A 25,613-nucleotide genomic window follows, 5' to 3' on the forward strand; every position below is an offset into this window, starting at 1 on the left:
AAGAAGTAGCTGGATCCATTAACTACCAACCAGGCTTGTTTACAGTTAATGTTCTTAAATTGCTTCATCACTTTAATTGATGAAGCACTTTAAGGAGACAATTGAAGCCAGGAGAGCAGGGTTACGCTTATAGTGCCACATGTCTGTAGTAACCAGGTAGTCATTTTAATGTCCACTCAGATCAACCTGAAGAACTGCACCACCTACAGCTGGCAAGAAAATGTGCTCCAGAGAGAAGCAGCACACCACCTACTGATCCACTAACTACTTACTGCAGCAGACCGGCATTTCTCTGGAGGCTAACCATCTCCTTTTTGACTGTACTACCTTTCGGGGCCTGACTAAAGAAGAAACTGCAGCTTTATCAAAGCCCTTCTCCAGCAGCACAAAATCCCTGGAGATTTCCAAGATTTAAAGTTTGTTGAATGAGGACAGCATTCCTAGTTTCTCAGATGTTATTGAATCCCGATAACAAAATCCATTGATATTCTAGAAAAAGTACACATTTTGAAGCAGAAAATCATGAGCTTTGTGAAACTGCTGTAAGTTACCATGTTGTTGCAAACTTATGTTCAAATTCCCCACAAATTGTGATGTGAAGTAACCCTTCCTGCTCCCTAGTCTCTCTAGTGACTAATGGAAGGAGATACAGAACCTGAATTTATGCGCTTGTATAGCCGACATTTCACCATGTTTTAACTTGATCTGCGTGCAGAGTAAACAAGTAATTTGTCAGCAAAACTCTAAATCCAATTATTTCTATTGGATTAGAAGAGACCTCTTCACACACCTGCTTGGCAGAGGGCTGTGTTCGTCGCCAGAAGTTATTTTGCCTTGTTCTGAATCTCACAATTATGACACTGCACATACCTGGAAGTTGTCCATTTTGTGATGCAAATTGGAGGTTGTAAAATTTACACTATTGCAGTTTGAAATGCACTCAATGATGATTCTAACCCCATAATATGAAAATAGTGTTGCAGTTGCCCTTTAAATGCTTCTGTATTAAATCTCTTAACCTCCGAGGTGATCCATTTCTGCCCCATAATCTAAGTGGGGCAGGACTTACTACTGCATCGAACGATGGCGTTTCCCCGTGAAGGGCCATTCTGGAAGATGCTCAGGTTGACTAATGTCCACCTACGCTGAATCTGTGCAGGAAGCAAGGGTGTGAATTCCCATGGAGTTTTTCATAAATTGCATGAGCAGAATTGAAAATCCTCAGAAGTGAGTCAAGGGAGATCTTCACGTTTAGCAACCTCTTCCACCCGAGGAGTCCCTTTCAGCGTCTGCGACGTTAATCTCCGAACCAATAGCTGCCCACATCCTGCCCCAGCGGAGTCCATATTGGCTTTAAAAGACCAGACATCCAGATCCCTTTCCGGAAACATTTAATGGTTCACGTGACAGGATGGTTTCACTCCATAAACAGTCAGTTAAATATTAACAAATTTACAATCATGAGGAATGTAAAAAAAACCCCAAAAGAAAAGTCCTTTAAAAAACCCCCCAGTCCCCAGTCCCCCCCTGTGCAGAGAGAGCGCTCTGGCCCGCCGGCTCCAGGTGTGGAGACTGCTCCCCCTCACGGCCCCAGCCTGCTCCCCGCCCCCTCAGTGCTTCACAATTCGTCCTTCTCGCTCGATGTCTGCTGAAGGGGGCAGAAGAGAAAAACTGATGAAGACGATCCGAAAGTAGATACAAACTCGACCAGGACAGATGCTCTACCCCCCCACACTAAAGGGATTCTACTTGGCATGGAGGCTAAAGTCATGAACTAAACAGCTGTGACCGTTTTATCTTGAGCCATTTAAACGAGACCAGTACAGGTGGAAGCCAACCCAGCTGATCTGCTGTTAACCAGTGGGGCAGCTGGGTTCTTTCTGCTGAAGCTTCCCTTGCCTCTTGACAGGAAAGTAAAGAGATTCAACTCACCGTCTCTTCATCTTCTGCTTTCACCTCCTCTTCGGCGTCTTCCTCCTCCCCTGGCTCCTCTGGCTCTTCCTCCGGCTCCTCCTCCACCTGGCCAAGACCAGAGATATTTCAGTTCACCAATATTTTTATGGCCTCCTCATTTGTAACCTTTCACTAAAGCGAGCCGTTTCAATATGACCAAAACGCACAATGGGTTTGGGATTTTTCCTCCAGTAGGAGCAAATTCATAAAGGTCCCTTGACAATCTCATTCCAGGACAGACAGGTCACCAGGCCACTGGGGTAAACATACCGCCTCAGCGAGGTCCACGTTCATGCTGAGCCGCAGCATCCTCTCAATTCTATCGCCGTACGCCTTGGTGTCGACAAGCTGGTACCCAGACCGCAGGGTGGCCGTCTCAAACAGCACTACAGCCAGATCGGAGGCCGTCTCATCTTCTGCATTGTCCTAGAAACACAAAGTACGTCTTTAAACATCATACCAGCCTGCTACTGTTCAGATAACAGGATGGTCCGTTTAATGTTGCAATATTGGTTCAGCAGAGCTTGATGAACTTCAAGTTACTTACCTTTACTCGCCTCAGCATCTCCTTGATGAGAGGATGTCTTGGGTTAATCTCAAAGGTTTTTTTCTGACTGGCATAATAGCTAGATGAATAAAAAAAAACAGAATTAGAAAGTGTATCTGCATTTCCAGGGTCAAAATGTTGCATTATGCTCATTTTCAAGTTAAGATAAAACTCACTTTGTGGAAATGTCCTTTCCTGTCTGATAAGCTTGTGCCTTCATGATCCTCTCCATGTTTCCAGACCAGCCATACTGACTGGCGACAAGAGCGCAGGGAGAGTCGGTGAGTCTCTGGGACAGGACAGCTTTCTCAATCTGGAAGGCAGGAATGACAAGTTCAGGGCACAGGAGGCATCAGGACCGGCTGCCTCACAAAGCGCATTTTGGAACATGCTCAGTTAAGCCAAGGAAACCTACTAGAAAGGTTACATTTAGTGTTATACAGTGAAGTCACAGAAAAGGAAAAAAAAAACAAGCATCTCAAAAAGGACAAATTAAATGGGATGAGGTTTCATCTTCACTTCTGCAATAGTTGGTATTAAAATCCACAACACACCTTCGAATTCTTCAGCTGCCAACCTGCCTCACCCCTTACCTTGTCTTTAAGTGCCTTTTCCTTCATCCAGGTGGTCAGGGGCTCGTACTCCTTCTCCAAGGCCTCCCTCTTCTCCTTGCCCGTCTCGCTCTCCTCGAACTTCACGCCCTCCTTGGCCACGTTCTGGAAGCGCTTGCCGTCGAACTCGGGCAGCGCCTGGATGCAGTACTCGTCCACGGGTTCAGTCAGATAGATCACTTCATAGCCCTTCTTCAGCAGCTTCTCCACAAAAGGAGAGGACTCTGCCTACAGTTGGGGGGAGCTGGGTTAAAGGCTGTGAAACTAGCAAACGTCTACCCTGTCCTTCAGCTAACTACTTCACAATAGCATTTTCAGATCATTCACACCATGACTCATCCAAGATAAACGTTAAACACAAAGTACTGAAAGTTGACAGAAAAACAATTCCTTGTAGGAAATCAGGAGATTTAGAAGTGGGTTTCCCGGGCATTCCCACTGTGAGGTGTAAGTATTAAGACCCTAAACATTTTTCTTCACACTCCATTGAAGTGCAACTGCGGAGGCTTTGACCAGGTCTTCCTACCTCCTTCCTGCTGGTTCCAGCCATGAAGTAGATCTTGTCCTGCTTCTCCTTCATCCTCTCCGTGTACTGCTCCAGGCTGCTGAATCCACTCTCACTGTGGGAGGTCTGGAAGCGCAACAGCTTGGCCAGGCGCGTCCTGTTGGAGTGGTCCTCGATCACCCCCAGCTTGATGTTGGTGCCAAACTCCTTCCAGAACTTGTCATTGTAGGTTTCCTCCGCAATCTTCTTGATCATGTCCAGGGTCTTGCGCACCAGCTTCTTACGGATTACCTGTTTTAACAATCACCCAAACTGGCATCAGAGAACAGCGTCCCTGGCAGTTCTGCAACAGGGGCGTTCTCAGTCCCACCTTTTCAAGAACCACAGGAGTTGGTTAAATTAAGAGATTTTAAGAAACTGAGAAAAACCACCTTACCTTCAGGAGCTTGTGCTGCTGCAGCGTCTCCCTGGATACATTCAGGGGAAGATCATCCGAGTCAACCTGCACAGAAGGTTACAATCCAATCAGGAACATAATTCACTCTGTAGTAGTAATGGGTTTAGTGTGCTGACAAAAAGAATGCAGATATTTTAAACAAAATGATGAGCGATAGAACAAGCCCAAATTTAAGATGTCCATCCCAGAGTATTCATGACTCACCACTCCCTTGATGAAGTTCAAGTACTTAGGCATCATGTCATGGAAGTCATCTGTGATGAAAACTCTCCTGACAAACAGCTGGAGGCAAGGGAAAGGACAAGTTAGCGGCTGAACAGAAGATTTATACATCGTAATTGTGTTTTGGGAGAACATCTTTAAGCTCTAGTTCCTAGGTTCCATCAAAAATATTATATAGAATTCATAAACCTTCTATAAATCCCTAAATAGTTTACATATGCTCTATATCCTGGGAGCAATCCAACGCAGCAGTGCAGAGCCAAAGCCCTCAAGATCTTTTGTTCCAACTCCAGACTGGTGGTTCAAGACAAAAGCTTTCACACCTTGATGAAGTCGTTCTTCTTGGAGCCATACTCGTCGAAGAGGCCCCGAGGAGCAGCGCTAGGAACAAACAGAATCGATTTGAACGTAACCTCTCCCTCAGCAGTGAAGTGGATGTGAGACAACGGCTCGTCAGAGTCCTGTAGCAGGATATTAAAAAAAAAGTTATTTTAAGCTTGCCTTACGGAAAGGCAAAGAATCCTAGTCAACCTGAATCTACTCTAATCTGATAAGAAGCCATCATACCCGGGAGAAGGACTTATAGAAAGCTTTGTACTCCTCCTCCTCCACTTCCTTGGCTGGTCTCTGCCAGATGGGCTTGATGTCATTCATCAGTTCCCAGTCCCACACAGTCTTCTCCACCTGCAGAGAGACAGGAGCCATGTAAGGAGGATCTCCCAAAAGGCAGAACACCCATGCAGCTGTTGAAGTGACCTCTATGCCGATTACCATACCTTCTTCGTCTTTGGCTTCTCCTTCTCCTCCTCTTCCTCTTCCACCTCTGCCTCTGCCTCCTCATCAGTGGTCTCCTTCTTGTCTGAATCCGCCGCTTCCTCCTCATCAATGGGCTCTTCCACCGTCTCAGTCTGGAAAGAGCAGCAGTGCTTCAGCAACGGCCAGCCCCCTGCACCATGTGGGTGAAACCTTCAGGCTAAACCAACAGCAACCCGTCTTACCTTACTACTCCACACATAAATGGGGAAGTTGATGAACTGGGAGTACTTCCTCACAAGGTTCTTGATTGTGTCCAACTCAAGGAAGTCGGATGCCTCCTCCTTCATCACCAATCTGGTAAGAATTAGCAAAGCAAAAAGTGTCAATGAACAAGCACATAAACCAAGACATTTTACATGTCCCCTAGAAAACCAAATATGAAAATACTCAGGTAATTGTCCGTTGACTATTTAAACATACGGCTATAACTTGGGGCAAGAGTTACAATCGGAGTTAACTAGCAACATGTTCTTATCGCTGTTTCAAATTGGCAAATTTGGCAGATTTACTCGCAAAACTTCTGGTTAACTCACGTGATGGTGGTGCCTCTGCCCAGTGTATCCCCGCGGGGATCCTCAATGACGGAGAACTCGTTGGAGTCAGATTCCCAGATGTGCTGTGTCCCGTTGTTGTGCTTGGATGAGACGATGACCCTGTCCGCCACCAGGAAGGCGGAGTAGAAGCCAACACCAAACTGGCCGATGAGCTCCGAGGTAGACTGGCCCTCTGTCTGCATCTCTGTGATCTTGCTCAAGAACTCGCTGGTCCCCGACTTCGCAATCGTACCCAGGTTCTTCACCAGGTCCTCCTTGGTCATTCCGATGCCAGTATCGGTGATGTGCAGCATGTTCTTCTCCTTGTCAGACTGCAAGACAAGCTTCCCCATGAGCTGCCTCTACCGAGGCATCACAATAAAAGAAACCGAGTTCCTTCTCTAGTTAAAAGTTAAAAGGGGTGGCAGAAGTGCTGCTGCAATGGGAACTCAAGCACTCTCTAAAGGTAAGTTGGGAGTGTCTATATAGATAGAATTTAAAAGGTCTGACCACCAAGTCTTTTTACTCCATGTCTCAGACACCTAATCACATTTTAAGTTCTCTTAGTAAGGATCCTCTGCTGGGTTATTCAGGTATAATCCCCAAAAAGATGTTGTCTTAACAAACCTTTATTTTAATGGTCAACTCCTCATTCCCAGCCAGAGCATCATCATCAGTTAGGGACAGCAACCGAATCTTATCCAGGGCATCGGAAGCGTTGGAAATCAGCTCCCTGAGGAAGATCTAAAAGAGAGCAAGGATCAGCCAAGACAAACTTGGGAAAAAAACAAAAACAAAAGCCACACTGCAGTCATGGTAACTGTTGGAGTTATGGCTGACACCACTTACCTCCTTGTTCTTGTACAGGGAGTTGATAATCAGCTTCATCATCCTGTTCACCTCAGCCTGGAAGACATGCTTCTCCGACTTCTCCCGCAGCTCCTTGATTTGCGACGCATTCAGGCCATCCAGCTGGATCGCCTCCTCTTCCCTGCACACAGGAAACAGGAGGAAAGTTGTCAGCCTCACTTGCGATACTCGGTAAACACAGCATCTAGAGCCCAGAGGGCTACCATGCGGTGTGGACTGAGGGCCCCCCCCCACCCCATCACTGCTGCTGGTGCCCCTCATCTCACCAGTCACATCACTCACAATAGGGACCAAGTACAGCCGGCTACACTGTGTAACAGGCGGTGAAGCCACTTCCGGCGCAACATCACCAGGAAGTCATGTGGGCAGTGACTTTTCCCTCTCCTTCAAAGCAGCAGAATAGGTCTGACTTTCCCCCACCCCCAGGGAAGCTTGCTTGAAAACTTATATTCCATTTCTAAATATACTTCCTTACTGGGAAAGGGATGGACCAGCCACCCGGCACTAGCAGATTTATAAATTAAAGCAGCAGTGACGGGCCTCGTCACCGCCTCGGGCTGTGGTCTGGAATGGAGGTAGCTGCCATCAAACAGCAGGTTTATAAGCCGTAAAGACTGGCAGCTGGGTCAGTCTTGATTTAGCGATTAAGAGCACACTGATGCACACAGGCCCAGAAGACAGCCATCGCGAAGGGAAGTGGCTTCTTGCAGCAGGCCTCCAGACAGATACAAAGCACCCGTCCTGCTCAGTACACCAGCACGCGTGCGCTTAGACACGCACCTCTGAACCACTTCGTCGTCTGTCCTGGATCCATCCCTGCTTTTGCCCAAGTCCTCCTCCACAGCGCCGTCCACGTCCAACTCCTCGTCGCTGGCGCGAACCGATGCTGCAGAGAACAAAAGGAATTAAGCATGAAGTAAAACTTGCACGGGGGGAGCAAACATACTGCGCCCTCGTGAATTACTCGACTTTGTCTCTCTAATTAAAAAGAGAGAGACATGTGTATCCAGTTTCTTCACCACAACCAGGAGTTGTGCACTGCAGTACGAAACCTACTGCACGGCCGTTTCCGACCTCGCAGACCCACAAGCCACCCCGGAACATCTGTGGCAGAGATGCAAATGAGGAGGAGTCCCAGGTGGGATTGGTCTAGCATGTCCCACAGTTGCATCAGACCCCTTTTCTGTACGTTTACCGGGGAAAGATTCCGCACACGCTGCCAGAGGCGACATCGGTCACGCTGGGAGGATGCAGTCGTAATCCCCGGCCGGGGACAGGGGAGACCCCCTCCAGGCCACCTGCACAGGACGGACACCTGCGAGCGCACCTGTCTGCACACACGGCGGCCTCCCGCGACAGCAGGCCCCACGGACACGCGGACCCCCAGCCCGCTCTCAAGGTTTATCCTGGCGACCCCAGAGCGCATCGCAGGGGCCGACTGGAAGAAAACCATATTGAATCTCGCATCGGCGCCCCTGCTCCATCTAAGACTCGCACACGAGAACCTCAGCACCACAGACGGGTGCAGAAACCACCGATTCGCGAGGAACTTTCTAGAAAGACGCAGTTGGCTCGCTTAAAACAAAACACACCCCTCGAAATAGGCCTGTGCAACATGGAAAAGCCCCCGTTTCCAGTGAAGTGAGCCTCATTTGCTTCTATAAAGACGATTAAGAGCCATTGTTGTTCTTGTAGAAGTTCTATCTACTGTATAACGCACTTAATAATAAGGATTTAGAGACAGCATATGAGCCATTGCAAGACCTCAAAAAAGCCCTCGCCGTGCCGAAAAACACATGCGGAAATCGCACATTAAGGCGTGCAGTGCAGTATTTGGCGAACTAGCTAAAACAGTGCAGCTAAACGAAAAAGCACTGACTACTTGAGGGGCATTATATGAACAAGAGCCCACAAACTCAAAAGTCCAGGACAGTGATATTCCGCAAAAAAGGCGGTACTTACTAAATGCCAAAAGAGCACAAAGGAGCCCCACCATCCACAACTTCTTCATTTTGACAGAAAACCGTGCAATATAACCGACAGCTCCGCCGAGTCCCGCAGCCCGACTCTCCGAGAAAGACACCGAACTCTGGAGCGGGCGAGCGCTCGCCAGCCTTTATCACAGCCCGCACCCGCGCGGGCCCGAGGCGCCCGCCGGCCAATCAGCGCACACCACGCACAACAAGCAGCCAATGGCCGGAGGAGCCGCTGCCCCGCTCGGCCAATCACCGCCTTCCATGTCCATCTTCATACGTCGGGAGCGTGGCTCGCTCCAATTGGCTGATATAAACAGCAGTCCTCGTTGGATTACAGAGAGAATAATTGTTCCACAGTTTTCTTTTTAACGACTTATTATAGCTACAGGTGACTCATTTTTGAACGGAAAGTGACTGATTAAATGCGATATGTTGCGAACTAGAGGAAATAGTTATCGCGAGCGGTGCGAAGGTTGAACATCCGGGAACCTTGCAACGTTTACCTTAGCAACCACTTTGACACTGTTGCTATGACAACGGGAGCCCAGGCTGGTTTCTCTTCCGCGGTGTCCGGGGTCCCGGTTTCGCGCAGGTGAGCTCACACGACGCAGCTGTAACAGAAGGATACAAGCGAGAGAGAGACAGTTTACACCTTTCAGTCTGTTCAGTTCTCTTGAAAACACAGTAATGATTCAATGCACTTTAAAACAATCCGGCTCATCAACGGAGGACGTCTCTAGCCCCCGCGACTCTGGCCGCGATTCGCCTCTCAGCGATTCTCAGCCTACAGCATGAACCGTTTGAGTAAACCGTTTGTGTCACTCCAGTGTGTTCAGCAGACTGTGGGGAGAAGTCAAGCCGGGCTCCCTGGTGTCAGTTTAGTGCCAGGGTCCGGCTAGTGCTAAAGAGGGTCAGTGAAACCAGTGCTAAGCCCGGAAACCGGTGTAGTTAGAATAAAATTTAAATTAAATGTCCGAAAAGGGTATTCTTATTTGATTCATTCTTGTGCAGTCCTGTACATGTACCTGTTCTCCCACTTCAGTCACTGAAGACACTGGCCTCACAGTCACTTCTCCCCTGTTTCCACGCCTGTGTGGTACGATACACCTTCCACGTCCTAAAGACAGGCCTCTCCACGCTCAAAGAGAGGCTCAGTCTGTGGATGTGTCCTCTCCCGATGTGTGCCTTCCTCCAGCTTTGTTCCTGACTTGTTCTGAAAGCCTCTTGCACTTCGCGGTGGGATCTGCGCTTGACTCATTACCTGACCGAGGAACCTTGCAGTGTTAATCCTGAGTTTCACGTGGACCACCATTGCTGTATGCTCTAGAGACCATTCAACTAACTGTCTGACTTGCCCAAGTGGTTTTGTGCTTCTGAACTAATTTAGGTTTGCCACAGCAAAGGGGGTGAACACGTATGCAATCAACATACTGTGTTGTAGTTTAGGATTTTTTACTTTTAGTTTGTGGCGACAGTTGACTTCTTCTTTTAACCTATGTATGTATAGTTCGTGCTTTCAGGTGTTGATTAAAAATTCACTTTTAAAAATTCTGTCTTCATAATTTGTTATTCAACAAACTTATCTTTGGACAGCATTGGAAGGCGCTGGATACCTTTGGAAGGCATCACATTTGAAAGGTACAATTTGAAGACCTCATTTGGGGTACTGTGTAAAAGTTTAGAAAATACAAAAGAATATTGCTGCTGTGCTATACACAATGGTGAGGATTAACCTGGTGAATTCCTGGGCTTAAAGAAGATTATGAGGTGAACTGATGGAGCCTGATGTCCACCTTTATTACAGCTGCTGCTCGTGAAACTACTGAAGAACTATATATGTTTTAGTAAAACAGCAGCTGCCTTTACACTACAGAGATTTTCACTGAATAGAACAGTGCATCTGTTTTTGTTTAAAAGACCACAGACACTTCTTATACATTGGAAACAAATTATTGGCTAATTATTTTAATTTAGGGAAAAGAACAGATGTAAGATGACTGGAAACTTTGTGCTATCATAAAGGGTTTTGGATTTTAACACCTTGCTGTGTTTCCTTTAACAATAATATCAGCTGCCGTGCTAACATACTGTAACTTGTTCTTTTTTCCCAGGCACAGAGATCACTACAAGAAGTACAAGAAGTCACTTCAGTGAGGTTGAGTGAAGGAGATGGAGGGGCTTGGTGCCCTGAATGAAGATGATGAAGAGGAGACCTGCCTCTGTTTCTCCCGTGAAGCGTCCGTTTGGACATTCCTGTGTACTGTTCCTGACGATCTCCAGCCAGAACGAAACTACCTGGAGAGAGAGCTCCTCCCTCAGCTTGACAGGATATGTCAGGCCGGAGGAGCCCGGTTCAAGCCTGTGAACCTACGGTGGAACAGGGGAGAAGCAGAGAACTGGTCTCCTCATCACCCCCACCGCAAACTCGTCTCCTCACAACAGCTGAAGATCAGCTTGGATTACATCAGTTGTTGTTCTGTTTTCATGTGCCTGCTGGGCCAACGGTATGGAGCTTTTCGGCCAGAGAGCTCTGCACCTTTGCCAGCTTCCATAGATAGTCTAGATGGCCTGTCTGAAGTGGAGAAAAATCTTTACGTTGCCAGCAAGCATGGTTATCCCTGGGTGCTCGAGGGCAGAAACCAAACCTGCAGTTTGACAGAGCTGGAGGTCACCCAGGCTGCTTCCCTCAAGGACTCCTCTGGGTGTTTTTTCTACTTCAGAGATTACTCCTACGATGATGGGGCTTCCGATGCCGAAAACGAGAGACTGCTGAGCGTCATGTCCAGGCAGACAGCTTTCGAAGAGCAGAGGGTGAGGGAACTAAAGACCAAGATCATTAATAAGTGTCTGCCTGTCAGGTTCTTCAGAAGTCTGCAAGAGCTGGGAGAGCAAGTGATTGAAGACTGGAGAACAATTATCAAACAGTTTTGTTCTCTAGACACTGTTAATACATCTGTTGGTAAGCCGGCTTAAGATACTTCATGTGGTTCTCTTTTACAGCCTGTGAATTCGTTGTGTGCTGTTTTTTTTCTGCATTGTCTTGCTGGTGGAGCGGTGGCTCTGTGGCTCAGGATCTGCGCCTGTGGCTGGAAGGTTGCCGGTTCGAATCCTACTCCGTTGGGCCCCTGAGCAAGGCCCTTCACCCCAGCTGCTCCAGGGGTGCTGTATAAATGGCTGACCCTGCACTCTGACCCCAAGCTTCTCTCCCTGTCTGTGTGTCTCATGGAGAGCAGGCTGGGGAATGTGAAAAGACAAATTCCTAATTCAAGTATTTGTATATGGCCAATAAAGTGATCTTATATTATCTTATCTTACTGCCTTGTTGTCTTCTTCAGCTCAAGGCTGAAGAGAGAGAGAGGCTTGTGAAGGTGCTGAGAGTAACCAATGCCCTTGTTGCCAACTGTCCAGGCCTTCAGCACAGCCCCCCTCACGCACATCACCAGGCCTTCGCACAGCACTGCTGTCGGAGCTTCGTTCCCTGGCTGCAGTCGGGCCGGGTCTCGGACTCACTCGACGCGTTTGCACTCTCTGCCACTACCGACGCCCAGACCCAGGATAATGTCCTTCCCAGGGGAACTGATAAAGCTGAAAATACAAGGTAAAATGTACCAAAAAAGATTGGAGTAGTTATTTCAAAGTCCCTTTTCAGTGACCTTTTCTGTTTAACCTTCAGTGCTCAGTCTAGGAGATATCTCACTCTGAGGCTAGCCTGGGAGTGCTCCACTCCAGTTCTTGATCCGTCTGTGATCTCTCATGTCCCTGTGCATCTCCAGTACCCAGAGAAAAAACGGTTTGAATTAAGCCAGTAACACCGTTACATTCACTGATGTACTTAGTGGACTGCTGCAGGGATCTCTTAGGACCGTTACTCTTATTAATTTATGACAATGATCAGAATCTGGGGTAGTTTAGTGAACTAGTCAGGTTTTCAGTTAATACCAGAAAACACCATAGAGGCAAAATTAAATTAAAAAAAGATTTAGATAAAATTCAAGATTGGGCATACTGTGGCAAGTGATGTTTAAAGCAGAAAACGTACAGGGAAGTGCAGACAGGCAGTTAAAACATAAATTTGAAATACAAAATGGGAAATACTGAGCTACAAGAGGCCACTGATATGTTTTTGTATATTCTCTTCAGCTCAGGACAGCAGCTGACAGAAGAACCGGCCCAGAAATCCATCCTCCTGCTCTGTGGCTCCAGGGGGTGTGGCAAGTCATCCATGGTTGCCAGCTGGCTCCGGGATTTCTGTCGGAAGAGTTCCGGAATCCTGGTCGTACCCTATTTCGTGGGAGCCAGTCCCGCCAGCGCTGATGTCAGGATCTTTCTCAGCCACTGCACCTCAGCTCTTCGCTGTGCAAGCTACGGTAGTGTACCGAGACACTGTGAGGAGTAGGGCGTGATGCTTGTGCAATAATATACTGTAGCTGTTTTATTACTGGGCACCTGGAAGCTTGACAGCATGTTGTAACCTGTGTTATGAATATTATTTTCTGTATTGTTGATAATTGTTATTAGGATGTGGTCAGCATTGCTGCCTCGCAGTCCAGGGGCCCTGGGGTCAGTTCTCAGTTCGGAGCCCTTGAGTGCTCTCTGCATGAACTTTGTATATTGACCGGGTTAGGCTCACCTGTAAACCTGAATTGGATAAAAGGGTTGGAAAACAGATGGATAGATTGATGTTATTTATTACTTAATTGATTTATCGGACGTCTTTACTCACTGGGACTTACAATAAGAACTTCAAAATATTGCAGTGTAACAGTGCAAAATGTGTACAGATGCAGCTCAAATAACAAATACCCTAAAAGGCTATTGTTTTCAGTGTTTCCAAGAGGACCATTTTGCACAATTTGCAAACATCCTTATGGAGGAGCATTTCTGGAGACAACTCCAGAGTGAACCAGCTTGAGCATGAAACCATGGTTCAGGAAATGAGGACACATTATTAAAATAGTTGATTTTCTGATTCATTTACTTAGAATGATTGAGGGGCATACTGAGTGGCTCAATAGATGAAAGCAGTGGAGTGCAGGTTGAGAGCTGCGGTAACGGGTTCGAGCCTGGGTCATGTTACTAGCTGGCTATGCCCAGGATGCCCCAGGCAGAGGGGTGACACAGCAGCTGTTCTGCACTGAGGGGCTGGTGGGTGGGGAGTCTGCGTGTACTACCTTGCTCTCCACTGTGAGCTGGCACAGAACTTGTGTCTGTGAGCCAACATGTAAGAAACACACAGCTGGCCAGCCCAGCTTGGGTGCTTATAACACAATATAACTGGCTGTTCTGAATTTTATTTTAAAAAAGAGCATTGTTAGAAGGGAAGTGAGCAGATGGGAAGAGGCAGATAAGGAGCCAGTTGCCTCCCCAGTCAGCCTGTGGTGCTGTACCTGCAGGGGCTGAGGGTGCCTGGAGAGGGGGATCTGAGGCCACGGCGGAGCCCCTGTCTTTCCCCCAGGCAGTCCAGGCCTTTGCTGCAGCGGCTGGACTGAGGCCCTGTGTCCTGGTTCTGGACGGGCTGGACGAACTGGAAGGGACCCTCGGGCTGTCGACTCAGGAGGTATACCACTGGCTCTCTTGCAGAGCCGCGGGCTGGCTGATCTGGGGTTGGGGCTTATTTCAGGGTTCCAGGTTAAGGGCGTGTTCTGTTATTGATTATGATGGTCGTCTGTCCTGTCCGACGATGACCTTTGTACTTTGTGCAGCTCATCTGTGTGGAAGATGAGCTCCATGAAGAAAGCTGTGCAGGAGAGCTTTTAGAAGTGGGAAGGCTGTTGCACTGGGCAGTCCTACTCTCTCGACCTCAGAAGCCGGGGTCCAGCGGTACGAGTTGTCGTCACGACTGGAGACTTCCTTGGTTGCAATGGATGGCCATGACACCTTTCTGTGCTCTGTCATGCCTTTCGCTTTCCACGGAGCAGAGAACCTTGTGCCCAACATGGGACACGAACCCACTACCCTGAGATTATGAGTCTCATGCTCTACCAACAGAGCTAGTTGGGGCTGTTATTGATTACACAGTAAATACAATTTCTACTGATTCCTTCTCTTCCTTCTTTTCTTGTGATGACATGATGCGCTGTAATATGGAGTTGTCTTCTCAGAAGCCATTTTGCTATGCAAACCTGACATTTTTTCTCTGCCCTTTTGTCCTGTTTGTTCTTCCAATGAGTGCAATGTTCCAGTGCAAACACAGAGCAGGACAGGGTACATGCCAGATCGTCCAAGAGGCAGAGAGGACATTCTTGCTTGTATTTTAAAAGCCAATTCAGCTTTGTCCTTCATAAATAAAATGTAGGAATTTTAGCTTACCCTTGAGCTTTTCTCCTTCATGTAGGGCAAAGAAAGGGCCCTTTATATTTCACAAGTGTGCTAGAGGATTTAATAGAACACAAGCCTTATCAGTACCTTATCGCTGTGCCTGTAATGTAGGAGGGCAGTCTCCTGTAGCTCAGGAAGACGCAGCATTGCGCATTGTGGTTTAGTACTTATCCGTTACCATGTCCTTGAACCACAAGCAGCGGTTTTGTGGATTCTGAATAAATAATCAGTCTTCTCTGTTAATGTCAGTGTTATGCTACATTGCAAGCAGACAGCTGGAAGCTTTCAATGGTAGATCGTGTTTGTGTGTTTGTGTTTTTAATGTGCTCCTTTGACGCAGGTGAAAAAACTGCAATGGCTTCCCGACCCCCTGCCTCCTCGGTGCAAACTGATATTCACCTCCAGCAGCGCGGACCTCTCCTGCAAGTACCTGAGCTCTCGCACAGATGTGCACGTGCTGCACTGCCCCAGCCCAGCTGACCCCGCCGTGAGGGGAGCTATCGTGCGGAAACACTTGGCGCTGCCTTGCAGACACATCCTGGGGGCTCAGCTGGAAGGCCTGCTGGCAAAAAACCTGAGCTTCCTCCCGGTGTTTCTGTCTGCTGTGGGCGGCGAGCTGCGCACCTGCGGGGCACTGCAGGACGAGGAGCAGAAGCTGGAGGAGTACCTGGGGGTGTGGTCTGTCCAGGAGCTGTGGGCCCTGGTGATAGAGCGCTGGGTCCAGGACTACAGCTGGGGTTGTGAGAGCACCACCCGTCGGGGCAGGAAGAGGGCAGCAGCCCCAGCTAGAGATGCACAGGCAGGTGGGTAACCTGCCGGTTTGCTGTTTTCTCCTGTAGGCAAGAGACATTCCAAATGTGCACCTGCATTCAAATTTCCAAGCTTCCGATAAGAATGCGCACACAAAGTAATCAGCCGAGGAAAGCCCTGTGCCACGTGCTGCAGGAAAATTAAACTGCAACGTGTTAAGACCAGGTTTCCCAGTCCTGGTTTTCATTCCCGGTGAGCTTTACTGAATTCTCAACTGTACTAGTGGTTAAATAGAACCTTTTCCGTTTTTTAATGGTAACAAAAGAAACTTGACACCTGTCACTTTTTGGGAATCTGGAGAAAAAGACAGAAAATTAAGTTTGCAGAAGGCTTTAGTAAGCTCATTTTTGTAAAAACTGGAGGATCAAGTGTCATGTCAAGGCCTGCAGTTTTCTTTAGTATCATTGATTTATGATTCTTGTATTAAAAAAGCTCCTCCAGAATTCTGCAAAAGCCAGATTTATTTGTGCAAACTCCGTTAATAATGCCCTTCCTTGTTTCCTAAATTACAGAAAAAACGTACTTCCTAAAACTACTGTAAGATTGTATTATGTTGTATGTTTGTCGGGTTTCCGGAGGGACTAACGCAGGGTTGTCGAGTGATACCCTGATACCTCATGCCGCTGGCCGCCTGTCTTGCGATACCTGTTGCACCTGTGCGGGTCTGTCCTCCGTGCTGCAGGACCGCGGGGCTGGGTGTGGGCCGTGCTGTGTCTGCTGCGCCTGGCACGCTGCGGGCTGAGGGAGGAGGAGCTGCTGAGCCTGCTGCACACCCTGGGCTACCGCGGAGCCCGGAAGGTCCTGCCGCTTGACTGGGCCCTGTTCCGCTCAGCCTCCTGGCACTGGATCCAGGAGGGCCCCAGCGGCCTGCTGAGCCTTACCCACCAGTCCCTGCACCAGGCGGTGGACCTCCAGCTGCTGGGTAAGGGCCCGTGCTGCTCGTTGCCCTTGCCTTCCGTCTTTCTCTGCTGCCACACACACACAGCAAGCCAGGGCCTTGAAAGTACAGGGCCGGGGCAGGGAATCGTCCTCCACTCAGAGCATGTCCTAATACGACAGGGCTGCTTCCACTGATGATTGTTGGCCATGGGTTCAAGCCTGGCTGTGGGTTCAAGCACTAGACGACTGTTACTGCGATTCCCCGAGCGGTTGCACACAAGTGGCTGAGGGCGGGATCAGTCTGTCAGAGCTCTCTCGGCTCTCTGCCGCCACCACAGCGCCCCCTGTGGCCTCCCAGGCGAGTGTAGGCAGTGAGGGATACACCTCTCCTCCAGTGGGCACTGAACCTGCTGTGTGGGGCGGCGCTGCCAGTTCCACATTGGGTGGGCTAGTGAAAATAATTGGCGTTTGACTCTTTGAGTGGCTTGATGGCCGCTCTTATTTGCAAAGCGAACATGCAGTAGTGCAAGGCTCCTCAGCACGTAGCCCTTCCAATTCACTTCCCTGCTACCCTGCAGCACACACAGCACAAGCAGGGGGTTTTGACTGTATTCATTACAGGTTGAAGAAATGAGGAACTGGTTGTGGGAGACATTCTCTAGTGGGGGAGGGCCACAGGCAGGGGAGCCACGCAGTGGGTCATGAGTCCTGAGAACTGCCGATGCGTCAAGGTGCGAAGCTGAGGAGGTCAGGAGTCAGCGTTCTGGTTCGGCTCTGAGGTCTGTCTCCCCCCTGTCAGGAGCGGAGCCTGCCGGGCAGGAGTCTGGCTGCTGTGATGGCAGCAGGAAGGCCTTCCACAGGGCTCTGGCCCAGTTCTTCCAGCAGCTGCATGGCGCCCCCTGCAGGAGGGTGTTCCTGGAGGTGCCCTGGCACCTGGAGCGGGCCGAGTCCTGGGAGGAGCTGCGCGCCTTCCTGTGTGATCCTGGGTCAGTCGCCGCCTCTCACAGGGCCTCCACCTGGTGTTGGGAATGTGCATTTCAGAAATGGCTTTGCCCTTTCTGGATCAGCGGAGAAAGTGTTGATAGAGCAAAAAAAAAATTATTTTCCAATGAGAATTGTACTCCAATTGCACTTTTAGTTACCGAATCAATTATAAAAGTAATTCCTGTATTTGGAGGAATAAAATAACACATATGTCACTTGTGCATATGACTACGGTATTCACATTTAAGTGCTGATTTTGTTAAAAGCCATCAGGTCACATGCCAATTCTGAAATCTGATCTCAATAACCATGCATGCATCCAAGAAGGATATTTACACGAAAGCTGTTGTTAAGTGCTAAATCACAACATTTTTATAAAAGGAGTAATTGTCAAGAAAGGTCTTAGGAGAAATCACCCTGTGGCAGAGCTGCAGATCAGACCTAAGTGTATCCGTATTCTGGAGCAGTTAGTAAACTCGGCAAGTTTGCAGGTGATACCGAAAAAGGCCTTGTGGCTCTTGACCTGCAGGGACTCAGGGCAAACAAAAGCAGTGATGAAGTGGATCCAGAGGGCTTCTCTAGAGTAAACAGGGAAACACAGACCAGAACGCACACAAACAGTGGAAACTGTGTGGATGTGCCTTTAAAACAGAGAACCGGAGACACTTCTGTACCCATAGAGTTGTGGGTGTTGGGAATAACACAACCATGTTGCTGAAGCCAATACACTGGCGTCCTTCAGGAAATAGCTCGATCCTGAGTTTAGGTTTTAGCTACCCAACAGGCTAGATGTGATGAATGGCCTCCTCTCACTTGTACCATTATTCCTACATTATGATGTCATGATTATTCTGAATGAGACTACTTTGCCTTGTTCAGGATTGTTGACATCCTGTCCAGAAGCTCGGCACAGTTTCTGCAGCTGAGGGCTGACCTGGTCAGGTACTGGGGACTGCTGGCAGGAAGAGGGTGTGATCCCTTCCTGTCTCTCCTGAACCTGTGTGGCCTGAAACATGCATCTGAGGAGAGGAAGAGCACAGCTACATTTATAGGTACAACAGTTATGATACTAACCGGTATTGCACTTCATTATTTTCTTTTGATTTAAGTTTCCTCAGGCGATTTTCATACACACAGGTTAAAATAACTAAATGTCATTAGTCTAGAACAAACGGTGAAAGAAATGGTACTTCTTCACAGTAAGTAATGAAATAAGGAAACAAGGACACATTTGGAAATTAGAAGCGAATTCATTTAGCACAGATAGTAGGAAAAACTTATTTATACAAAGAGGTGTGGATGACTGGAAGAGACATGGGGTTGAAGTCCAAGCTCTGGGATTCTTTAAGAACCACCTATATGACCCCTAGCCTACTCCCTGACCCTAACACTGAACCCTAACCTCCCTCACCCTAACACTGAACCCTAGCCTTCTCTCTGACCCTAACACTGAATCCTAGCCTTCTCCCTGACAGTGACTCTGACCCCTAACCTTCTCTCTGACTGTGACACTGACCCCTAGCCTTCTTCCTGACCGTGACCCTGACCCCTAACCTTCTCTCTGACCGTGACACTGACCCCTAGCCTTCTTCCTGACCGTGACTCTAACCCTTAACCTTCTCTCTGACCATGACACTGACCCCTAGCCTTCTCCCTGACTGTGACTCTGACCCCTAGCTGAGTCCCTTACCCTGAAACTGACCCCTATCCTTCTCCCTGACAGTGACTCTGACCCCTAACCTTCTCTCTGACCCTAACACTGACCCCTAGCCTTCCCTGACTGTGACTCTGACCCCTAGCCTTCTCCCTGACTGTGACCCTGACCCCTAGCCGAGTCCCTTACCCTAAAACTGACCCCTAGCCTTCTCCCTGACACGTATTATAAATATTACTGTATATGAAAGTGGAAAATCAGCTATTTAGACCTGCTTTAGACATATAAATGTGTGTAAATACAATGATGTGAAGTAGTTAAAGTAACCATTCCCAATTCCTGCAGTAGATAAACCACTACCAGAGACCTGGGTTCAAGCAAGGCTGATGGCTTTTTCTGCTGACATTTTAAATGACCTGGGAAAGACACCGGAAAGCGAGTTTTTACTGCTGGAGGCTGAATCACGTCTTGTAGAGGTAAACCATAAAAAGGGCAAAGTTTTAAAATGTTACAACATTACAGTTTGTGAGAAACTCCCTGAATTGGCAGCAATTGTGAATAATTTTAAGGAGACAGAGTAAGCATCATGACTGCACCTTTTTGTGTTAACTGAAAGGCATTTTCAGTTTTAAAGCAGATATCAAAAAGAATGTTTTTCTTTCTTTGAAGGCTGATTTGAAAGACAGAAAAAGTATGGGAGTGCTGCTGAGAGTGGAGCAGAGGCTTGCAGAGCTCTACAGCACAATGGGTCAGCTAGAGAGGGCTGAGATGTACTGTCACAAGGCTCTGAGCACTGCGGAGACCTGCCTGTCACACCACCCTGACAGCAGCGATCACATTGAAAGAGCAAGAGGTAGTCTTTCCTTGTGAAAGCTTCCTGAGCAATGAGGGCAGCGGTGTCAGATGCTCTTACTCTGAGACGCATAATAATCAGATGGAATACTATGTCATTCTCCACGAATAAAAGTACTTTTTTATCCTCTAAAAAGAATCTATAGATCATTATGGAATTTTGCTTTTTCCACTATCAAAGCAGTTCTTTTCATAAAGAAAGTATTAATTCTGATGTAATGTATCTTGCATCCTTGCACTCATGTTGATCTTTGTGGTTTTTGAAAGGAAAATAATAATACAAAAATAATTTTAGACATCCAGGTAGGAAAGAGTATTAATTCTGGGAAGAGTGTGCGCTGCACCTCCCACACCGTGCATTGTTGCATGCTGCAGGCCTGGTGCTGTGCAGGCTGTGCCACCTGCTTGCTGGACGTGGGTCTCCTGATGTCAGTGTCATTCTGAGCGAGATCAGTGCTCTCAGTCATGCCAGCACCCACCCCTCCAGGGTGGCTACCGTGAAGCTCCTTCAGGGAATGCACAGGTTGGTGAGGCCCTAATCGTCCTCACTGATATCTAACACTCTGAGTATCAGTGCTGATGTCTTTCTGTTTCTGTGTGTGTTTTCTTGCCTTTGTCTGTGACGTAAAACAGGGTTGCCCAGTCTGTTAGGAGCTATGTGCTGTTCCTCTACCTTTTAATCATGGTAGTTTTTAATTTTTAGTCATGGTGACTAGCTGAAAATTGAAACATCCATGATTCTGGCTCGAGAAGCCTTTTCTGGTGCAGGATAGCAAAGCAGTGCGTTACCCAGAAGAACCCACAGAGGGCGCTAGAATACTTTCCTGGCATCCCGTGACTTGGCCTGTCTTAATTCAGGCTTGGGTCAGAAGCTGGCACTGAACATCCGGAAAATATTTTTTGCTCCTGGATAATGTTGCCGGAAACTCAGTTTACATTATATAATTATAAACATTTCCTAGCTCAAGGAAAGCCTTTTAATTACCATTATAAAATTCTATCGTCATGATATCAACAGGCATTAGGTTTAACTTTGGTGTGCAGGATGTGGGCTTTTTATGTAACAGTAAAATTAGGAAGACGTTTGGTTCTAGTACGTTATGCATTAATCATGACTAAAATTAAGACCTCAGACGATAGGACATTCCCTCAAACAAGCACAGCCCTGGATGTCACATGGTGTTGTCAGCGATCGCTCTGGTCATGCAGGTGGCTCAGGTGTGGACAGTACCTCACTGCCCAGTCTTCCGATGTTCCAGGCTTGCTCAGGGTGACCCCTCTGAGGCCCAGGCCTGCTACCAGGAAGCCCTGAGCATCAGACATCGCTGGTATGGCCTTGAGCACCCCCAGGTGGCTGAGGCAGAAGAGCACCTGGCAGACCTGCTCTGTCAGGCCAGAGAGATGGGGTGAGTGAGAGCCAGCCTGGTGCCATCTTCGTTTTACACTGTTCTGCAAAACCCAGTTTGGAGTCGCCAGCTTTCCAGCAAAACCAAAGCAGGTGACGCTCCACCATGTGGGCTCGTCCGACAGTGGGAATCCCAGTCGCAGTCGGGTAGTGACGTGGCCCAGGCTCCAGCCAGCGATAACTGGACATGGGGCTCAGCCTACGCTTTGAGTGAGGGGATACTCTGCTGCGTTTAGGACTGGTTGCAGTATCCTTCGCTGCCCATTCCGTTCATTATTGTGTATTTCTGGTCGAGAGATTCCTTTGTAAATGTTGAACACAGTTCAATTCAACCTTCCTTCGAAAACTCGTGGTAGTGTGTGAGTTTCATGCTACAGAAATGGGGGCAGTACGTTGGTGCAGTGATCAGCATTGCTGCCGCCCAGTGCTGGGGCCCTGGGTTCCATTCCCGGGGTGCTGTCTGTGTAGAGTCTGTATGTTCTCCCCATGTTCACATGGGTTTCCTGGCCCAGGTGTGAGTGCATGTGGCTGTGTCTTTATCTGCGGTTGTGCCCTGCGCAAGACTTTCATCCAGTCCAGGGTCTGTCCCACCTTGTACTCAGTGCTTGGATTAGCAGGCTAGAAAATGAATGGATGGATTATACAAAAATAAAGAGAAAAACACTGAAAACCAAGTGTCTGGAGAGAGCGTGTTATTTCCACAGACCTCTCAGAGTGATCAGCTGTTGCACAGAACTAGGCAGCTTGATGAACTACCTGATCTCAGGGTCTCTGCTGGATAGTGAGCTGCTGACACAGAATGTGTGTTGAACATCAGCCAGGTTGGGGCAGCACTTCAGCAGAGGGTCCAACATCCAACAAGCAGAAGGTTTTGGGATCTGCCAGGATGAAACGAACTATACAAAATACAACCGTCCAAAAAGGAACAAATTATTATAGTTATTGACCCTGATGTAATTATTTTCAGCACGGGCAAAAGACACGTGGTGGAACTCTACCAACATGTGATCAAAGTTAAAGAAGAACAGAGGGTCTCTGCACTGTCTCCACACTTGGCACAGCCACTGGGATGCAGCCTGGCGTTGACTCTTTGCCAATTGGGTAACTGCAATTTCCTGTGTACAAGGCAGGGGGCCCAGAAGTGTTGTTTGTCCAAGACACAGACGTGACAGTTCCAGAAAGCGAAAGTCTTGCAGAAGCTTGCCAACGCTGTGACCAAGATAAAACGGGGTGGATTAACAGATAAACAGGAAGGCAAACGTGTAAAAATCATTAGATGAAAGGCGACCCTTTTTTTTAAACAGTAAGTCAGAACCCTCGCAGATGCACAAATTAGAAGGTCCTTATTGAGTAAAAGAATTTGTTAAATGAAATTAATGAATTAATGAAAACTACATAGAAATATAACCGGAATTATCAGAAGATAGAAAATATCAACATTAGTGTGTTTTCCAGCTTGATGATAGCCATCTGTTGTGTTCTGGTGTGTGTGTCAGCTCAGCTACTCACAGTCCAGAATGCTCAGAGTGGGCTGGCAGGCACCTGGCATGTGCGAAGGCATTGCTGTCGAGGGGTGGACACGACTTCATTTCACTCAGGCACAAGTTCCCAGAGAGGACAAGAGAAAATTTACCTTTTATACTTTGTACATGTTGGAACTTTGTTCATTGTCAACCTCTTTAGCAAAAGAAGACTTTATTTGGTAGTGTTTATAGACTCTCTGTTCTGGTATATGTTCCAGGTTTCCAACTTTCTAATCTGTTATCTGTTCCAAGAAGTGGAGTTGGTAGTGGTTTAAATGTTAGTTGCTTTTGTCAGATGCAGAGTTTACAGTAAGGTTTTCTGAACCATGAGGCACAAACTTCCATATCAATACTTAAATGAAGCTTACGTTCACATCTTACCTTTTTTCCCCCAAACTAATATTTAAAACACACTCGGTGATAGTGATAATGAAATGGTAAAAGTAGAAAATGTAAGGAAGATCCCTTAGGCAAAGAGAAGAGCTTGTGCTGGCAGTGTGGGGAAATAGGTAAACATTTCAGAAAGAGAAGGCAAAACATAATAGCAGATGTTTTTCAAGCATTCGTTTAAAAAAAATGTTTATGGAAGCCCACTTTCCAGTTTCAGAAATTGTTTTCTTGTGCAGAAATTGCAGTCTTGTTTCAAAGACTAGATCATCTCTACTGATTCCCAGGAAAACTGCTGTTGACCAGCTCTGACCGGCAGGAGAGGAGAGAAGCCATCCGACTCCTGCAGAGAGCCAGGGATCTGCAGCTCAGCCTGCTGGGACCCGACGACCGGATCACCAGGGACACTCTGCGGTGAGACTTGCTTTGTCCTGTGGGCTTTTCTTCCATTTTTTTCAGTTTTCCAACTTTATTTTTTTTTCTTTCAGGTTATTAAAGAAAGAGACTCACGATTCAGGCATTACGCACAATGTCATATTTCCCAGACAGACCATACAAAGGTTGGAGCCCTATCATGCAGCACAGAGTCTTACACAGAAATTCAAGCCACGGTCTCACATAGCCTTGAGGGAGAGACCCCAAAACGTTTCCCAGTTTAGATCAGCCTCAAGCAGCTGCAGGACATTCATGACAACACATACTGAGAAATGCCCTGTCTACAGGCCCTGGACAGCCTGCCAGACTTCGATATTTGGACCCTCTAGCAACATCAAGAATCTGATTCTGTCTCTGAAACCGGACTCGAGGGACAGTTGCAGAGTTCTGCACAGGTCAGCATGGTACCATGAGCCCGGGAGATACCCCACTCTTCAACAGCCATTCCCTCCCAGGCTGCACCAGGCGAGAGGGCCGAGTGAGAGGCTCTTTCAGAATCATTTCAGACATGCCAGAGAAATACCGGGCGGAAAAGAACTTGAGAACAGTCACAAATGAGAAGAGGATGTTCTGCCTTCTGGTTCGTTTGGTACTCTGAAGCTAACTCATCCAAGGATCTCAACCAGCTGTTTCTTGACAGAAAGTAAGGTATTGGCTTCAACAGTGTGGCTGTGCAGTTTGTTCCACCCTCCCACAATCCTTTATAAATAAAAGGGTCTCCTGTTCTTGATTAAAAAAAAAATCTCCATCTATGAACTGGCTTCATCACTCTGCTCTCTTCCCCACTGAGAGCTGGTGTGTGGGGAGTGTACTGGTGCACTCTGTCTGCTGTCGCATCATCCAGGTGGGGCTGCACACTGGTGGAGGTGGAGGGGATCCCTATTACCTGTAAAGAGCTTTGAGTGGAGTGTCTAGAAAAGCACCATATAAGTGTAAGAATTATTATTATAAATGCAGTTCCATGAAGTTTCCACTTGTGTCCCCTGGTTTGTATTTCAATGGTCATTCTTAAAAAATCCGCTGAGCTGCTTGTGTCGATCTCTTTGAGAATGCTGAATACTTGTACAGTACCAGGTCAGATGGCAGTCTTCTCTGTTCAGCACTAAAACAGTTAAGTTCTTTCGGACTGTCTATTTGTTGTTGTCAATAAACCTATTTTTGAATATTTGGCAGAGAATAACATTTAGGAAAATATGTACAGAAAGATATTTTGCGTATTCAGCTGTAATAAAGTGTGTTACCCTTTAATCAGAACACAGTTTATGATTCTTTGCCATTATTAAAATGATAACAGATGTTCCCCCCTAAAGGGTGACTTTTGTCTCATATAGAATGATTAAAATAATTATACGTTATACCCTTCAGCTCATAGTTCAATAAAAGCAAAATTGTTTAGAAGAATTTAGTCAATGACTGAGTAAATATTGTATGTGCTTGTAATCAAAGATTTAATAAACCCCTTTTCACAATTCTATGATATATCAATGTAGTCAATTTAAATATTTTAATTTAGAGCTGGTATTCCTAATTATTGAGGCTTAAGTCACATTGTTATTTTAAATTGATTTCAGAAACCAGTGTTACCTAACCTGTGAATGCTAACACAGAATTTCTTAATTTGCTGTGGAAAAAGTAAATTTCTAACCTGGTAGTTAAAAAAATAATTAACTCCTGCTTGTGATGATGTAATTTACAATGATCTTACAAATTCAGTGCAGCCTTTGGTACCTGCTGTGATGGTGCCTGGGCCTCCCACTCACAGACCATAAGACCCTGCTGTAACACACAGGTGTCCTGGATCAGGTGAGGAAAGGTGTTGACTGGAGGTAAAACTGCCAGTGACCTGGCTCTGTGTCTGTCTTGGTCACACTTTTTG

General features: G+C 47.2%; 2 protein-coding genes across 7 annotated transcripts; one reads left to right on the top strand and one right to left on the bottom strand.

Moving 5' to 3' along the window:
- Positions 1-1,374: 1,374 nt before the first annotated feature.
- Positions 1,375-8,649, bottom strand: hsp90b1 (heat shock protein 90, beta (grp94), member 1). 2 transcript variants are annotated; one of them, XM_015351951.2, is made up of 18 exons: positions 8,477-8,649; positions 7,295-7,400; positions 6,494-6,635; positions 6,272-6,388; positions 5,645-5,976; positions 5,294-5,405; positions 5,072-5,203; positions 4,863-4,979; positions 4,619-4,756; positions 4,278-4,355; positions 4,053-4,118; positions 3,638-3,907; positions 3,094-3,339; positions 2,677-2,813; positions 2,501-2,579; positions 2,224-2,379; positions 1,933-2,019; positions 1,375-1,645 (listed from the first exon to the last, which is right to left on the bottom strand). In XM_015351951.2, exons 1-18 carry the CDS (start codon positions 8,523-8,525, stop codon positions 1,619-1,621), a joined length of 2,391 nt encoding a protein of 796 aa, XP_015207437.1. In that variant the 5' UTR covers positions 8,526-8,649; the 3' UTR covers positions 1,375-1,618. The 2 variants fall into 2 exon arrangements, with proteins under 2 accessions (XP_015207437.1, XP_015207436.1); XM_015351950.2 differs by having other exon boundaries at positions 1,375-1,648.
- Positions 8,650-8,668: 19 nt separating this feature from the next.
- Positions 8,669-25,192, top strand: LOC107077953 (tetratricopeptide repeat protein 41-like). Of its 5 annotated transcripts, none has more exons than XM_015351942.2 (17): positions 8,670-9,082; positions 10,084-10,128; positions 10,602-11,449; positions 11,899-12,088; positions 12,631-12,875; positions 13,884-14,047; positions 15,149-15,611; positions 16,301-16,540; positions 17,297-17,483; positions 18,361-18,533; positions 19,481-19,611; positions 19,805-19,988; positions 20,363-20,510; positions 21,247-21,393; positions 22,360-22,493; positions 23,590-23,716; positions 23,791-25,192. In XM_015351942.2, the coding sequence occupies exons 3-17, from the start codon at positions 10,660-10,662 to the stop codon at positions 24,293-24,295; spliced, it is 3,828 nt and encodes a 1,275-aa protein (XP_015207428.2). In that variant the 5' UTR covers positions 8,670-9,082; positions 10,084-10,128; positions 10,602-10,659; the 3' UTR covers positions 24,296-25,192. The 5 variants fall into 5 exon arrangements, with proteins under 5 accessions (XP_015207435.2, XP_015207428.2, XP_015207431.2 ...); XM_015351945.2 differs by having other exon boundaries at positions 19,484-19,611; XM_015351947.2 differs by having other exon boundaries at positions 12,631-12,857.
- Positions 25,193-25,613: the final 421 nt, after the last annotated feature.

Source organism: Lepisosteus oculatus, chromosome 7 (assembly GCF_040954835.1).
Source record: "Lepisosteus oculatus isolate fLepOcu1 chromosome 7, fLepOcu1.hap2, whole genome shotgun sequence".
NCBI classification, from domain to species: Eukaryota; Metazoa; Chordata; class Actinopteri; order Semionotiformes; family Lepisosteidae; genus Lepisosteus; species Lepisosteus oculatus.